The sequence below is a fragment of the Phascolarctos cinereus genome, unplaced genomic scaffold (genome assembly GCF_003287225.1).
Source record: "Phascolarctos cinereus isolate Bilbo 61053 unplaced genomic scaffold, phaCin_HiC Scaffold_726;HRSCAF=1367, whole genome shotgun sequence".
NCBI classification, from domain to species: domain Eukaryota; kingdom Metazoa; phylum Chordata; class Mammalia; order Diprotodontia; family Phascolarctidae; genus Phascolarctos; species Phascolarctos cinereus.
Window position 1 is genome coordinate 292,873,187 of NW_027556098.1, and position 16,784 is coordinate 292,889,970.

The 16,784-nt window shown below is 39.7% G+C and overlaps 1 protein-coding gene across 12 annotated transcripts in view; it reads left to right on the forward strand.

Annotated features, from left to right (window-relative positions):
* The first annotated feature begins 2,071 nt into the window (after positions 1–2,071).
* The window catches only part of YAP1 (Yes1 associated transcriptional regulator), a 153,218-nt gene continuing 138,505 nt past the window's right edge, over positions 2,072–16,784 (forward strand). For 4 of the 12 annotated variants that reach the window (XM_020996117.2, XM_020996121.2, XM_020996127.2 and 1 more), the window contains exons 1-2: positions 2,073–3,079; positions 7,369–7,619. In XM_020996117.2, coding sequence (XP_020851776.1) covers positions 2,747–3,079; positions 7,369–7,619 — 584 coding nt within the window. In that variant the 5' untranslated portion in view covers positions 2,073–2,746. Of the gene's footprint in view, positions 3,080–7,368; positions 7,620–16,784 lie in introns of all 12 variants that reach the window. The other 8 variants (XM_020996119.2, XM_020996123.2, XM_020996118.2 and 5 more) reach the window with 4 other exon arrangements.

A 16,784-nucleotide genomic window follows, 5' to 3' on the forward strand; every position in this document is an offset into this window, starting at 1 on the left:
AGAAAATATGCTCTAAGGACTGAATCCTGTCAGGAAATACTCATACCTCTCACAAGGACCCGAACACACTCGAGAGCGCGCAGACACACACACACACACACACACACACACACACACACACACACACACAGAGTAAATTAACCTTCCTGGGGCTCAGTTTCAAACTTCCCTATTACTGTTAAACCACCCCATCCTCCCAGTCACCTAAGCTCACAACCTTGGTGACATCTTCAGCTGCTTTCTCACATGGACCCCACATGTCCCAATCTGTTCCCAAGTCTTGTTTCTGTCTTCACAATATATCTCTCATAGTCCTCTTCTCTCCCCTCTCACTGCTGCTCTGGAGCAGGCCCTCATTTCCTCAGCCTGGACTACTTCAATAGCCTACCGCTTGGTTGCATGTCTCTCCTCCTTCCAAACCATCTTCCTCTCAGATATCAAATGTATCTTTTTAAAAGGGCAGATCAGACTATGTCATCCCCTCCCCTCAATAAAACTCCAATGCTTCTCTGTTATATCCCGGATCAAACAGAAAGCCCTCTGCTTGGTTTTTTAAAGGCCCTCATAAGCTGGTCCCTTTCTACCTTTTCAGTTTTCTTTCATTTTATTCTCTCTGTATGCTATGATCCAGTGACACTGGCTGTTCTTCACCTGACTTGTTATCCTTTCTCTAGCTATCCTCCCTTTCTGGAATGCTTTGCCTCCTGGTTTCTTTCAAGACTCTGCTTAAACTCCACCTCCTGGAAAAAGCCTTTCCCATCTCTCCTCTCCTTCCTCCCCCCTCCCCCTTCTGCTAGTACCTACCCTGTTACCTTTCCTTTACTCTGTCTACATCTTGTCTGTACAATTGTTTACATGTTATCTCCACGAGAATGTGAGAGTTCTTCGTTTTGTTGCCTTTGTGTCCTCAGATCTTAACACAGTGTTTGGCTTATGGTAAATATTTAATGAACGCTTGTTGATTGACTGCCTGATTCATCTATAAAAGGAGCACAATGGCCTAGATGACCTGAGGTCCTGGGAGCTCTAAATCTATGACCTTACAATTCTCTGCTTCTCACTTATATCTTTGGAAAACAGATTTTTAAAAAATACTCATTTTTCTTCAAAGTACTTCTAGACATTGTTTCCCCACAGATATGCCACAACCACATTATGAGTTCATTTGCATGGGGAATGGTTACAATAACAATGCTATGCAGTGATTTTTACAATAAGGCATTTTATAACAATATCACAGGTAGAGTTAAAAAGTGGAGGCTATTCCCTTGATTATAAAGAAAAATCTGCTTTTATTTATTTATTTATTCAGAAAAAGCAGCTTTAACTGAGTCTTGTTTAACTGAATTTTTGTGTTAAACCGAATGGCCATAAGCAAAGCGAACCTAATACCTTCAGTAAGCGACAGGCACCCTTCAACTGCTCTTTTTCCATCTTCAATAGATTATCCAGATAATTTTCTTAATCTACAACTTCCTTTTCGAAGGTGTATAGACACAAGTGAGGGAAGGGCAGAGGACATATGAAAATTCAAGATTTTTGTTTATAAATGTCCTTTATTCAAAATATGGAGCTATGCCTTAAGGACTACCTAGTGCAAGCCTGGCCTGTTTTATGAGTTAGCAGCAATCATTGCTTCGTAGTCTCTAGGCTGCTGCATTAACTTTTTAATACACGAAGGGCTCGGAATCAGTGCAGTGCTATGGCTCTTACCAACTTAAGTGATTTTACAAAAGCAAAGCGAACACAGTCAAATAAGAAGGGTTATGTGTGTGAAGGGGGAGAAGCGGGAGCGGATTTCTCTGGGGGAATGGACCGCACAATGCCCCGAGGATGTCCTGTAGTTGAGAGTAACCTTAATCCCAGGAGGGAAAGGGTATCTTAAAACCAGACTTGGCCGAAAGTTTCGCCAAGTGCTGCCTTCCACTGCAGCAGCACAGAGAAGCAATGGCCAGAGTTTCTGTCCCTTTAAGCAACCAGGGAGGATTAGAGTGAGGGGGAGATCTCAGTCGCTTGGTGGTCACGTGAAACAGGGAGAGAACTTGGAGGTCCCGGAGGTGGCTGGGAAGGAGGAACTTCGGGGGAAAGTTTTTTTTCTCTTTTTCTTTCTTTCTTTCTCCTCCCCCTCCTCCCCCTCCCCTCCCGCTTCCCTCTCCTGGGCGCGGATTCGGGGCGGGCGGGCGCGCAGAGGCAGGAGGAGGCGGAGTCGGCGGCCGGCTCGGGAGGGCAGTTCTCTAAAACTTTAGTTTTGGTTCCTGCTGAGAGTTTGGATCTCAGTCGGGCAGAGCCGCCGCCGGGAAAAGAAAGAAAGGAAGGAAGGAAAGGAGGAAGGAAGGAAACTAAGGAAAAGAGAAAGAGGAGAAGGGAACGAACAAGCCTGAATTTCGTAGAGGGAGTTCAGGGAGAAAAGTTTTCTGGTGGCTAAGGTCCTGGGCTGAGCCACTCCCGAAACTCCGGAGCGGCTCCGGGAGAACAGTCCGGGGGCCCCAGAGGGGGGCGGAGGGGTCGCTGCCGGGGATGCGGCACTGCCCCGCGGACCCCCAGCTCTGAGACTAGGATAAGGAGGAGGAGGAGAAGAAAGAAGAGGCCACCCTAGCCGCCTGCGCCTGCGGGGCCCCTGGTCCTCTCTGCCTCCCTAGTTCTTTTTAGTTGCGGGGTCCGGGGCTGTCCCGGACGGGCGGAGCCCTCCCCTCGCCGGGTTAGGGGGTGCGTGCCGGGGGGGAGGGAAGCGCAGGGTGGTAGAGCCATGGATCCTGGCCAGCAGCCGCCGCAAGCGCCCTCCCAGGGCCAGGGGCAGGCTCCGTCCCAGCCCCCCCAGGGTCAGGGTCAGGGACCACCGACTGGCCCGGGGCAGCAGGCACCTCCGGGGGCTCCGGGCTCTCAGGCTGCGCCGCCGCCGCCCCCAGCTGGGCATCAGATCGTGCATGTCCGGGGGGACTCGGAGACCGACTTGGAGGCGCTCTTCAACGCCGTCATGAACCCCAAGACTGCCAATGTGCCCCAGACGGTACCCATGCGCCTCAGGAAGCTGCCTGACTCCTTCTTTAAGCCCCCGGAGCCCAAATCGCACTCCAGACAGGTAACTTCACACTTTTCTTCCCCTCTACCTGCGTTTGTGAATCCCTTCTCACCCCTTCGCGGGACTCGGGGGACCCAGGGACTCTGCCCTGGGGGGGGGGCGGCTTGGAAGCATGGCCCTTCTGGCCTGGCTGGGATGGGCTGGTCCCGGGGGCTCTCAGGGCACTGAAGAAGGGGGTGGGACAAGAGACTACTTGTGAGTGGGGAAACTGGAACTGTCGGGACCGGGCAGTGGGGGGTGGGGGTGGGGGGGTGGTTAAGCCTCTTCTCCGCTGACTTTCACACTTCTCCGGCCCCTCCCTGCTGCTGCTGTTCTAGGCTGAGATTTTTTTCTCCCCCCTCCCCCCCCCCGGCCCCCGGTGTTCCCGTCAGGTTCCATACTGTCCTGGGGGTTGTAGAGATTTGTGGGGCTTTGAGGAGGTCCCCCTTTTAATTTCCTTTCCCCCCTTTTTTCTCAGGTTGGCGGGAGGAGTTTGGGGGAGGTTTGTGGGGGCGGGGAGGGGAGGAGAAGGAACTGGGAAGGGAGGAAGGGGGGGTGGAGAAAAAATTGCTGAGAGCTCTGTGCTACTTGGTGGGCTTGCACAATGCAAGCACCTCCCCTCCCTCCGCACCTTCCTTCCTTCCTTCCCCTGCTGGATGGAGGGGGAGGGGGGGGGAGTCTGGCATTTTGTGTGTGGGTGAGTTGCCAGCGGCAGCCTAGTTTGTGAAGTTGAGCTCTGGGCCCCCATCTCCTTCAGGGCCTCTCAGTCCACATCAGTCTCCTGGGGAGTCAAATAATTGTTCTCTTGTTTTCCAACGTTGATTAGGGGGTGGGGGTTGAACCAGTCCATTTAGTTTCCTTACTCTTTCTCTCTTGCTCTCTGGTCCCCCACCCCCAGGAAAGCATTTATTTCCGTCCTTCTCAGTTTTAGCACTTTTCAGAGCTACGAAACACAACTTCCACATCAGAGACTTCCGAGACTTTTCCTGAGAGTTGTTTATGGAGTTAGTTCTGCCACCCTCCAGCGCTTTTGTGACATAGATTGTTACTTCATTTCACTTTTAAAAAGTTAGTCGCATTGAGTAGTTTTAGAAATTTACTCTCCAATTAAATACTTTTGAATGAGCCATTTTTTGTTGTTTGTGAAGGATTGGAGTTGCTTTTCACATTTTTTTTAAACGCAGGCTGCCTTTGATAATGCTATACAGGTTGACTCATACGAAGTCCAAGTATGATTAAAAGTTAATGTTTGGGAAGCGATGACTAATTCTAGGATAGCCATTGCTTTTTAATTCTTACTGGGGTTGTGAACATGGCTGCTTTTAAATATTCATCCAACTTCATTATTTATCGTTTAGGAGATTTTTCAAAACCAAAAGGTCAGAGGTGTTTTCTTATAGAATCAGCTATATGTTAAATTCCTGTGGGTTTAAAAAAATACTAAATATAGATTTTCTTTTTTTTTTTAATAACTTGTTACCCAAAAACTTGGTATAGGAATCTTGTCTAAAATATAATTTGTTTTCCAAATACTCTCTAGTAGTTGGGCTTTGAGTAACTAATGTAAAGAATAGTTCTCTCCTACCCTCACTTCCCATTCACATTAGTTAAAACAGTCTACAAGTATGCAGTAGATATTGGCCTTTTTAAAGTCTAAAGCTCTCTTAAGCTTCTGGACAACTGGGGGGTTCAGGTAAAGAGGAATAAGGAAAAAGTAGTTAATAACTACATCCCTCAATAGGCAAGCTGTGAAAAGTGAGGTTGGGTATGCATCTGTGGATTCATTGTATATGTATGCACACGTTAGCAATACCCCGCTGGCAGCTAAAAATGTTCAACAAAAACTGCAAAATAGGTTCCCCATTTCAGATTCATCCAATAACAACTATATATCAAAAATAAGTGGGACTGCAAATGGTATATCCTCCAAATACTACACCAATGTGTAAGAGCCAATTAAGTACTACAGTAATTACTTCTGGTAGTTTGTTTTTAGATGCATTGGCTTTTACAACCGAGTTCATAATCCAAAATCATTAATTAGACCTTAGTAAGGTCTAATAACTGTGTCCTGAATTTTCCTTTGTCTTGCTGCTTTTAACATATCAAGAAGAGTTCACACTAATCATGACTTAAAATACAAAGGCAAGTTCTGATTTAAGGCATATGCCATATTCTTCTAATTTCTTCCATTTCTTCCTTTCATTGCCCATAGGAATTTAAGAAATTCCAGGCCCTGAGTAATCTTTCATAACTTTTACCTGACTGTAATCTCTGATCAGTTCCAAACTGTACAATGTTCCCATGCTAACTAAATTAACATTTTAAACATCCTGTGGATCTTACTTTTAGAGCTGGAAGGGATCTTCAGGGACCTCTACTCCAACCCCCCATTCTACAGATGAGGAAACTGAGGTCCAGGAAGGTTATGACTCAAGCTGTCAAGTAATGCCCTCATTATTTAGGTGCAGAGATGTGGTAATAACTGTTTAATTTAAATTCAGGTTCAAGTGTGGATTTTTTTTTACTTGTTAATGAATTTTCTGTTGTCAGAAACAATGTTAGCATTGTTTAAAAGTTGTTTTAATTGTGATGCTTTATTGATTGGAATTTATTCATAATGTGGAACTAAATACTTACACTGTAGTGTTGCTTTGTTTTGGGGTGGAGGGAATGCTGATTTAAAAAAGAAATCACTTGAATACTGATTTCTTCAGTAGCAACTGGTACCATAGAGTTTTCCGAAAGAAAAGAATGCCTTCATTACCTTATTTCTGATTTTTGAATCAAGTTCTTAAATACCTTTTGTGCTTTGTACTTATTTTATTAACCTTCTAGAAAATACAGCTTCATAATATGTAGCATTTAGCGTACATAAAGGCACTGAGGTGGAATTGGTGAACCTGCTGTATTCTAATTAGGCTCTGTTACCTAATATTTTGATTGACCTGGGGCAAATCATTTAATCTCTCTGGATCTCTGTTTCCTTAACAGTCAAACAAGCATTTATTAAGCACCTACTATTTTGCAGTAACTGTACTGGATGATATAGATGACAAAATAAAATGCTTATGGAGGTCTCTTCTCTTGAGTCAGCTAGGTGGCACCGTGGATAGATAAGAGTGCTGGATTTAGTGTCAGGATGACCCAAGTTAAAATCCTGTTTTAATAAAACTGTGTGATCATGGACAAGTCACTTAATCTTTCTCAGACTCAGTTTCCTCATCTGTAAGCTGACCCCACCACATACTTTGAAGTCCAGTGACATTGACTTCTTTGCTGACACTCCATCTCCCAATGGGAATAATAGTAGTGCCTACCACCCAGGATTGTTCTAATAATCAAATAATATATTTGTGAAGCACTTTGCAAGCTAGCTCTGTCAGGTGATAGAAGATCTATCATGTATGCATGCATGCATATATAATTACATACTGGGTATTTTGGGGTTGGGGAAAACTGAGCCTAATAGCTGAGACTGGGAAAGGCTTCACATAGAAAGTGGTGCTTGAGCTGAGTTTTGAAGGAAACAAAGGCTTTTAGGATTTGGAGGTAAAGAGAGAGAGTACTTTCCAGACTTGAGGGACAGCCAGAGGAAAATTATAGAGACTAGAGATGCAGTGTTGTGTTTGAGGAATAGCAAGAAGCCTCAAATCTATAAGTGAGGTTATGAGGTAATTGGGACCAGATCATGGTATCATAGATTTAGAGCTGTAAGAGACCTTATACCTGTAAGGCACCATTCCTTTACATCTGGGGTTTTAAACCTGTACTCTGTGAACCTTTCTTTTTCATTTTACGCATTTATGAACATCATTCTGAAAAGATGTCCATAGGTTTTACTGACCGTCCATGGCACAAAAAAGTGAAGTTCTGCTTTAGATGAAATGAAACTTTATATTTATAAAAGTATAGATTTAAATCAAATCACATACAACATCTTCATAATAATCTTCCATCTTTACTTTGCAGTTTTTTAAAGTACAACCTAGGTTGTTAGTCTCAGCTGTTTCACTTACTGGCTGTGTGACCTTGGGCAAGTCAGTTAACGTATTTGAGCTGAAATTTCTTCCCTTGTTTAAAAAAAACAAAAGCAGATGTTTATTGACATAAAAGGGTTATTGACATCAAGTAAGAGAATATTTGTGAAAATGCCCTGAAACCTGTAAAGCACTATATAAATATAGGTGTTATTTACTTATGCCCGTGTCAAGTACTAAGCATTACTTTAGTATCATAACATGTTCCTAGTATTATCCTGTGGAATAAAAATATTCTAATGAAAGCATTTTTTTTTAAACTTCTGGCAGGCTAGCACTGATGCAGGGACTGCAGGAGCCCTGACTCCTCAGCATGTCCGAGCCCATTCCTCTCCAGCCTCATTACAACTAGGAGCTGTTTCGCCTGGGACACTTAGCCCCTCTGGAGTAGTCTCTGGCCCAGGAGCTGCACCCACTGGTCAACACCTCCGACAGTCTTCTTTTGAGATCCCAGATGATGTACCTCTACCAGCAGGCTGGGAGATGGCCAAAACATCATCTGGCCAGAGATACTTTTTAAAGTAAGTACAATTAATTGAGGGATAGGAGAGGTAAGGAATTTTCAGTTTTTTTTAAAAATAAAACTTCAAAGACATTTAACTTTCCCTTGACTATGCCTGACCCTTCAAATGTTGTCCTTTTCTTTAGTTAAACTTGTGGAAAAAATAGTCTGCTCTTGCTGCTTCAAAATACTGTTTCATTTGGTGACCTTATCAGCTCCCATGGATTGAACTTCATCTCTATGCAGATAATTTTCAGATGTCTTTGTCCAGCCTTAACTTCTCTCCTGACCTCCATTCTTTAACTGGATGGTGTCCAGTTGGACATTTTGAACTGGATGTGTGATAGACATCTTAAACTCAACATTTCCAAAACCAAACATATCTTCTCTCCGAGGTATCGTCCTCAACTCTTCTCTCTCTCTCTCTCTCTCTCTCTCTCTCTCTCTCTCTCTCTCTCTCTCTCTCTCTCTCTCTCTCTCACACAACACACACACCACACACACACACACACACACACACCCCTTATATTCTCCCCTTTAACCCCCCCAGGCACTCTTGTTTCTAAGTCCTGTCATTTCTACCTAACTAACATTTCTTATATATGACCCATTCTCCTCTGACACTGCCACCACAATGGTGTAGGCCCTCATCACTTCATGCCTGGACTATTGCAACAGCTTTCTGGTTGGATCTCCTTGCCTCAAGCCCTTCCTACTTCAGTCCGTCCTCCACTAAGCTGTCAAATTGATCTTCCTAAAGCACATCCTCACTACACTACGTTCAATAAACTCCAGTGTCTCCATCTTACTTTTAGTATCCAATATAAAGTCCTCCTTTTGACTTTTAAAGTCCTTCATAAACTAAGCTTTTTCCTACCTTTCCAGTCTTCTTACAGCTTACTCCCCTTCCTGACCCCACCGAATACTGCGAAGTCCAGTGACATTGACTTCTTTGCTGTTCCTCATACAGAACACTCCATCTCCCAATTGCAGGAGTTTTCACTGGCTGGCTGTCCCTCATGTCTGGAATTCTTGCCTTCCCCATCTCTACCTACTGGCTTCCCTGGCTTCTTTCAAGTCCCAGCTAAAATCATCTACAAGAAGCCTTCCCTAGTCCTCTTTAATCTAAGTGCCTTCTTTCTGAGATCATCTCCATTTTACCCTATGAATATCTTGTCTGTATGTAGTTCTTTCCATATTTTCTCTCCCAAGGAATCTGTCAGCTCTTTGAAAGCAGGGACTCATTTTTTTTTGCCTTTCCTTATATCCCCAATTCCTGGCACAAAATAGGTGCTTAATAAATACTTGTTGACTTCACTGCATCACCTTTTTATTCCTCAACTCCCTATAATTTGATTATGTTGCCCTTCTGTTCTGTTCCATATCTATTCTCTCCAAGGGAGATTACTAATGATCTTTTAATTACCAAAGTCAGTAGCCTTTTTTTCTTCATCCTTGACCTTTCTACACAGGTGGTTTCTATTGACTACTGTCTTCTCTGACACTTTTTCCTTCCTTAGTTTCAACAACACATTGTTCTTCAGATTCTCTTCCTATATCTGTGACCTTCCTTTTTTTTTAAATCACCTTAACTAGTTCTTCTTTTTCCTGCTCCTTGAGTCTGGGTAGTTCTCAAGGCTTTTTTTTGTCCCATTCTTTCTCCCTGATGAAATCATCCAATTTCATGGGTTCATATATCACATTAAACTCCCAAATTTCAGCATCTGGATGTGCTCTCCCCTGACTCCAGTTTTATGTATTTAACTATAACCAATACTCTAAATTCAAAGTCACCCTCAAAAGCTATTCTTTATATCAACTTTCCTGTTTCTGTTTGTGATACTGCCATTTATACCCAGTTACCAGGCTTGAAGCTTTGAAGTTATGTTTGATTTCTCTCACAGTACCCTTGTCTAACCCTAGTCTAATCAGTTACCAAGGCCTGTTGAATCTACCTCAGTGATACATCTTTTCTCTGTTCCTTTTCTTTATTCTCATGTCCATGGCTACCACCCTAGCTGAGGAACTTATGACTTCTTACCTGGAGTATTTTATTAGCCTTTTTAATTGGTTCCTTTTCCCCCAGTGTCTCCTCAGTCTATCCTTTACATAGTTACCAGGCCTGACTGTCATTTCCCTGTTCAAAATCTTGAACAGGGCCCTTTAGTTTAACATTTAAGAGTGTCCACAGTAACAGCTCAACCGAGATTTATCTTTTGCCTCTGATGTTTTGGTTTACAGAACTCTTTTCTCACAATCACTCTGAGGTAGATGGTCTAAGTTGCGTAGTATGTCCATTTTGCAGATGAGGAAACTGAGGTCCAGAGTGGTTCAGTACATCGTAATGCTCAAGCCAAGCTAGTAAGTGTCACTACAACTTGAACTCAGATACCCAGTTTTCTTTCTCTTGAATGGCTCCAACCTTTTTTTCTAGTCTACTTTCACACTCTTCTCCTTCACTCCCTAATAGTCCAGCTTAACAAGAAGTAGAATTATTCCCTTATCTCATCCAGTACCATATCACCTCCTTAGACTTATGTATCACATGGGACACATTTCTACAACATTTACCTGTTGAAATCTCTTCTTTTTCTTCTCCACTTATGTATCATTTACTGTCTTAAGTCTCCTCCGAATTCCCACCTTTACTCTCTCCCGTACCATGGAATTAAGCTTACTCTTCATGTTTTCATATAAGCACTTTATCTGGCTCTCTTTTACCCTACTGAATTATATCTTGTATCATTTACTTGTGCCTTATCTCACCTACTAAATTTTAAGTTCCTTGAAGGCAAGCACTATATATTTTTTTCATCTCTAATAATTGTGAAATTAAAATGTAAATGAAATTTTGTTTATGTATGTACATGTATAATATATTCTGTTATACAGTCATATACACACACACACACAACACACATATATATATATATATGTATATATATATATATATATATATATATGTTCTTTACTAGGAATTACCTGAGTATCCTTCTTAATGATGCCTTGTATGTCGTGATCATTTTCTTTATTGTGATATGATAAAAAAAAAAGTTCTTTAGGTTTATGGCTTTTTGAGAGCTTGATGGACCTATGTTTATAAAGCCTTTTGTAACTTTTTCTTTTGTAACAATTTTGATATTTCTCTTTTGTTTACCAAACCTGTTAACCTCATACAAAAATATGAAAGCATGTCATATTATTTTCAAATGGCAAGTGTTATGGTCAGGGCATTAAATGTATGTCTTATTGGTGTTACAGCACTTTACATTTTTTCTTTTTGGGAGTGAATGTTGTCAGTAGAGAAGAATTATGAAGAATATTCAGAGTTATTAATTTTCATTTGTTATTTTTGTATATTTTTTGAGTTTGGGGGTTTAATAATGTACTTTTGTTGAAATCTTCATATTGATCATCTATTTTTGAGTAGTAGTTTTCTTTAAAATTTAGTGTTGGTAACTTTCGTATGTATCAGGAGGCCTGTCTTTTTTTAAATGAATGCCCACCAAGGTTGTTGTTAAGTGGCCTTCAAGTGTTTTAAGAAAATGTAAAAAATGCAGTTGGACTTCACAGTGTTGAATAGGCTTTTATTATATCAGATTTTGAAGTTAGAGGTAACATCTAACTTTTTTCCATATATATATTGAATCAAATCTTATACAAAATATTCTACAAGCTCCGAACATTAAAAACTAAAGTTTCTCTGTAGGAAACTTGCTGTCTTCTGTATATAATATTTAGGCAGTTAGTGATGGTAATTTTTATAAAAATCACAATTTATGTAATTTAACCTATAGTATACTTTTTAAGTTAGAGTTACTTGGATCTTGATAAGATAATGAAAAATAACTCAAGTTGTGATTAAGCTAGTTTATAGTATGAACTCTTGCTAATCATAAATTACTATAGCCAACACTAGAATTATTCTTTATTTCAGATAATTGCGTGAATTGCACTGATTTTACTGTTGTGGTGAACTTTAGTATTCACTTTTTGATATTGCTCTAGGTTTTTTTTGGTTTGTTTTTTTGGGGGGGTGTTTTGCGTCTTACAATATACACACTTGCTCTCTTAAGTGACCTTTTGTGAAATGAGTTTTTAAGGTTTTTGGTAACTTATTCTTATAATCATTCAGGTGAAGAGCAGAGGGAATGAATTGGAGAGTTTCTACAGTTTCCTTTCCTCTTCTCCAGAAGTTTTTTTTCCCTTTTTTTTCCCTTTTCTTGGTGTCCTGGTATCCATTTCAAAGGGTCAGGTTTCAACAAGAACAATAAAGGGCCTGAAACTGGAAAGTACACACGAGTCTGGCAAACTCATCTGCATGAGCCAGACTGCTTGTTCTCTAGCAGACATCCAAAGTCAATGATTGAAAGAGTGGCTAGCTGTGAAGGATGGGTCTTGAAGGGGAAAGGAGTGGAAACAAACCAGGTTGTTAGGAAGAAAAATAAAGGCTGTACTTTTTGAACCTCTCCCTGCTGGGTCACATGCTGACCTGGGGAGATTTTAAACAGCTTAATAGGCTGTTTGCTTTCTTCTTTCTGCTTTCCTTGGTTGGTGCTGTTGGAAAAGTGTGGAGCTCTGTTCACACTTAAAGGATGACATTAATAGTCTCTTAGTAAGCTTTTTGCATCCTATAATATTGTCAATGGGTGGAATCAATCTATTGTTACATAAGGTAGAGTGAGTGAACTCTTATTTTGAGTCTTTTGTATAAATACTCTGAGGACATTAGACGTTTATTCAGAACAGCTGACTTGATATTGCTGTGTTAGACTCAAACTGATTGAAGTGGACATTGTGAAGAAATCTTTATTAGGGTATTAGAAATACCTACCGGCTAAATTTTTTTGATACTTTAGTTATATTTACTACTTTAAAGAAAAGCTGTTTTATCATGAAGAAAGATCATATTCTTTGACTTTCAATTTTCAGATTTTCTGATCACATTTCAAAAGGGACTTTGGACAACTGCTTTTATGTTGGGGGATGGGGGGGTGGGGGTGGTAACTGTCATTTATGGCATTTATGTCCAGATGAAGGGATCCAGAGGCCACCTTGAATAAGAAGTGCTCAAGGAAATGGGAAATATAGCAAAGCCTGGAGAAAAGCAGATTCGAAGGAATATACAGCTGTTTTCAGATATTTGGAGGCTCCTTGTGTCATAGAGATTAAACTTACTCTATATAACTCTAAAGGGCAGAGTCTAGTAACAACAGATAGTAATTACAGGGAAACAGATAATGAATCAGTGTAAGAAACTTTTTAACATTTAGAATTGGTACAGGGTTTTTTCCTTTAAAGGAATTTATCTTGGTTTGTGAGTCCCTGAGTTCCTTGACACTGGAAGTATCCAAACAGAGATTGGATGACCACTTTATCTGGGCTGTGGTTGAAAAGATTCCTGCATTAGCAGTGAAGTTGAGCTAGATGATCTCTTAAGATTCCTTCCAGCTCTTAAGTTTATATAATATCCTAGGTGGCATCACTTTACTCTATGAATAATATATTGTGTTGAAAGAGGCTGGGAAGCAAGATGCATTTATATGTTGAACTTTTTAATTCTGAACTCTGGTACAGTTCACTGGGATACACTGGGAGATATGAATTGATATTTTTGATATCTTTGAATAGTAGTTGTATGGGTAGAGGTAACTTAATGGTGTCATCTGTCATCAAGGGCAATCTGGGTTTGGAGAATCTAAGGTAGGAATTTTAGTTCAAAATTATTTTAGAATTTTGGTTTTCCAACAGCCAGTTAGGCCATTAATTTTTTTCTTAGTGAAGTACTGTTATTTATAGACTATAGGCTAGAATACTGAATAATTTAGAATTTTTTCTTGTCAAAGAAAAGAAAATAACTTGAAAATTTGAAGGGTTCAGTGAATGCTAGAGCTAAATACCTTTGAATGATTGTGCTTATTTATCCATTTTTTAAAAAGCATAATCTCTTTTGGGTGTGTTAGAAGCCATGCCAACAAAAATTATATGAAGAATACATTTCCTTCTTTGATATTTGAAGAAGACTGTTAGTATGTCAGTGTGGTAAATTTAAGGTAGATTCATAAAATACATTCATTTCAATAAATTCTATTTATGTAATTTCATTGGATTAGCTTGCATTAAAACTACATTGTAATTAACTGAAACTTAAGAATATGTAAAGGAATCTTAGCTTGCTGTATAGATATTTCTATAAATTGGCTAAACTCTTAATTGTAAGTGATAGAATTAGTTTAATGGACAAAGGAGTTGGCTTTGGATATATGGGTTATACTACCATAGATAGACAAGCTGGCTTCAACATCTCTTCCATCTTCCTGCCCTCATACTACAGAGCTATTAAATAATTTTCAGTAAAGTTGAAAAGCCTATTTCTAAAGACATCTAGAGGGAGTTTCAAGGCATGAGTTTTCATGGAACAAGGCTTCTACCTTATTTTAACAAAACATGTCGTGGAGGTGCAGTAAAAGTTGTCCTAGGTAGTGACATCTATCTGGGTTTTGTATTATCACCTTACCTGATAAATCTGTGAAATATAGATAATCACATTTCTCAGGTGTTATTTACTTTACAACTCAAAATGCTTTTCTAGAGTTTAACACGTGGGATTGGTACAAAAAAAAAGCCCCAAACCCCAAAACCTCAACAACCCACAAATCTTTCCACTATTCTGAAAATAAATATTGCTCAACCAGCTGTCTTACAGTTTTCCTTGCAGGAAATGGTTCTTCAAGTAGTTGGTCAACAACTTCCTATTTCTTTATGAACTGCTAAATGACTTCCTGATTTAGTTTTCAATATCATCTCTGGATGTGATAAGTGTTTATCTGCTCAGATTAATTTTTATCATCAGATACTCTGTGGCCATTTATTATATTAAAATGACTATATTGTAATCTGTAGGTTTTTTGTATTTTGTAATTTACAAAAATAATGCAAATTTTGCAAATCCCAAACCAAAGTATGTAAAAGTATTAACATATTTGAATTGTTCTCATATGTTAAATTTTTTTGAGTTTCTTTTTGTTCTGCTAAAAAAAAAGATTCTGTTCTCTATGTAGAATGTGAGGACTTATGTTTTTTGGGGTGGAAAGAGGGGAACATCACATACCCTGGTAAATAAAATACAAAATATGCCCAAAGTCATAATATAAGGTAAGGAAAGAGCACTAACAGAGAATTGGTTTTTAGTCACTTTTACTTATTCCTTCTATGACCTTGGGAACTTGAATTAGATGGCTTCCAAGTTTCTTCCAGCTCTAAATCTATTATTCCATAAACTAGGGAATGCTAAAGAGATGGCACCTGTACTGAGCCTTAAGGAGCAAGAGACTCCAAGAGGTGGGGATGGGAGAGTATTTCAGGTGGGAGGGAAACTGCAACAGCATAGAGATGAAAGGTCGTGTGTGGGAAAGAATAGCTGTCGGTTCTGTGAAGGCAAGTAATGTGAAATCAGTCTAAAAACATGAAGATATATAAATGCCAAACAGAAGGTTTCATCAATTAAAATAAAGAAAATACTGAAGTGCAATTCAGATTTTGCTGTCTTCATCATTAACTGTACTTTACAATGATTTTTAGCCCTTACCAGTGTAGCACTTAGAATTGTTTAGCTATTAACTGCATCTTGAAATTCAGAGTCTTTCAGTACTGTATTCTACCTCAGAAAGGTGGCCTCGACTCTTACTGCCTACTGCAGACTGTGGTAAATGTGTATAAATTGAGAAAACCAAATAAAATCTATTGGCCTTTGAGTATTGTTCTTGACTCTGACTTTTGTGCTCCTCCTGTAACACTTGCCAAGTACTGAGAACACATATAGTGTATATCTGTGTATGTAGCGATGTAGCTGTTCTACAAGAGAATACTTGTCTTAAGAATGAGAAGTTTCTGTGTCCTGAAGGAGTTAGATAGTGCTATGTTAAATGTAACTCATCTGATTTCCCTTTAAAAATGAAGGCTGTAATTTGGCCATTGAATGTTGATGGGTTGCAAAACCAGTTCAAATTGCAATCACATAAAGTATTTCCATATATAAGGGGAGGGAAAGTCTTCTTCTGTTTGTCTTGGTATTGAGACTGAGTGGGAGAGAGATGAAAATGTACCCTTAGCTCTCTGTAGAGTGCTTGCAGTCAGCTCAGTGGGTGGGCATCAATGGAGAGAGTGGGCCACAATACCACACTGATTTAGGGGGTGAAACCCTGGAAGAACACTGTTGAATACTCTGTCATGCTTTTTTTTTTTCATTCTAATGAAAGAAGAAAAACAGTTTGGAGATAGTGCATGTGACTAAGTAAATAGAACACATGATTAATCTACTGAACCAATAAATATTAACTATTTTAGTTTAAGCAATACAAAGTTTAATTGATAGCATAGATGCTTAAAGGGAGTGAATTCAGATACTTGCATAAAGCAAAGAAATTTTAAAAAATTATCTGTTAGGGAACATTTGCATTATTTGTGAATTTTTATTCTAGGTTTTTTAAAGTGTAGCCTAGGGTCATTCTTTAACAGTAATATAATGAAAGCGATTTTCTAATTAATAACTAGAAAAATATTTAAAAGCAGAGGTAATTGTTTTTAAAACTTTGAAAGGAACTCTGAATAAAAGGATTCATTTGTCTTTTCTTCAAGTGGTTATGTTAAAGCACATATAACTCCAGAGTTAGTTTAGGCTTAGTACAAATCAAAGTGAGATCATTTTTTTTTCACTTGTACTTTGGCCCAAGGTTCTTCAGATTTAGTTAGTGTCTCCAACAGTAGCATAATTTAACCATTTATTGTTGCATGAAAATTTGAGAAGTCATCATTATCTGAAAACAAGTCACAATGGAAGCTCTTAAAGAGTAATGCAGATTGGTTACAGCAGTGCCTAAGAGAGGCAGTGCTTGCAGAAAGAGGTTTCTGCTTCCAGGATTAATCAGAACTTCAAACCATGAAAGGGACATTACCGTTTTTATGAAGAAGAATTGCTTCATGGCTCTGGTCAGTCAAGTACTGTAGCACTGCGTTTCCTGGGAACAAGTACTGCCACCATGGAAGCACTTTTATTTGCTCAGGGCTCGACCTCTACCAAAGGCAAACAAAGAAGTTTGGTATAAATCACAACACTCTTCTCTCTCTCTCTCTCTCTCTCTCTCTCTCTCTCTCTCTCTCTCTCTCTGCCTTCACATTCTTAGAG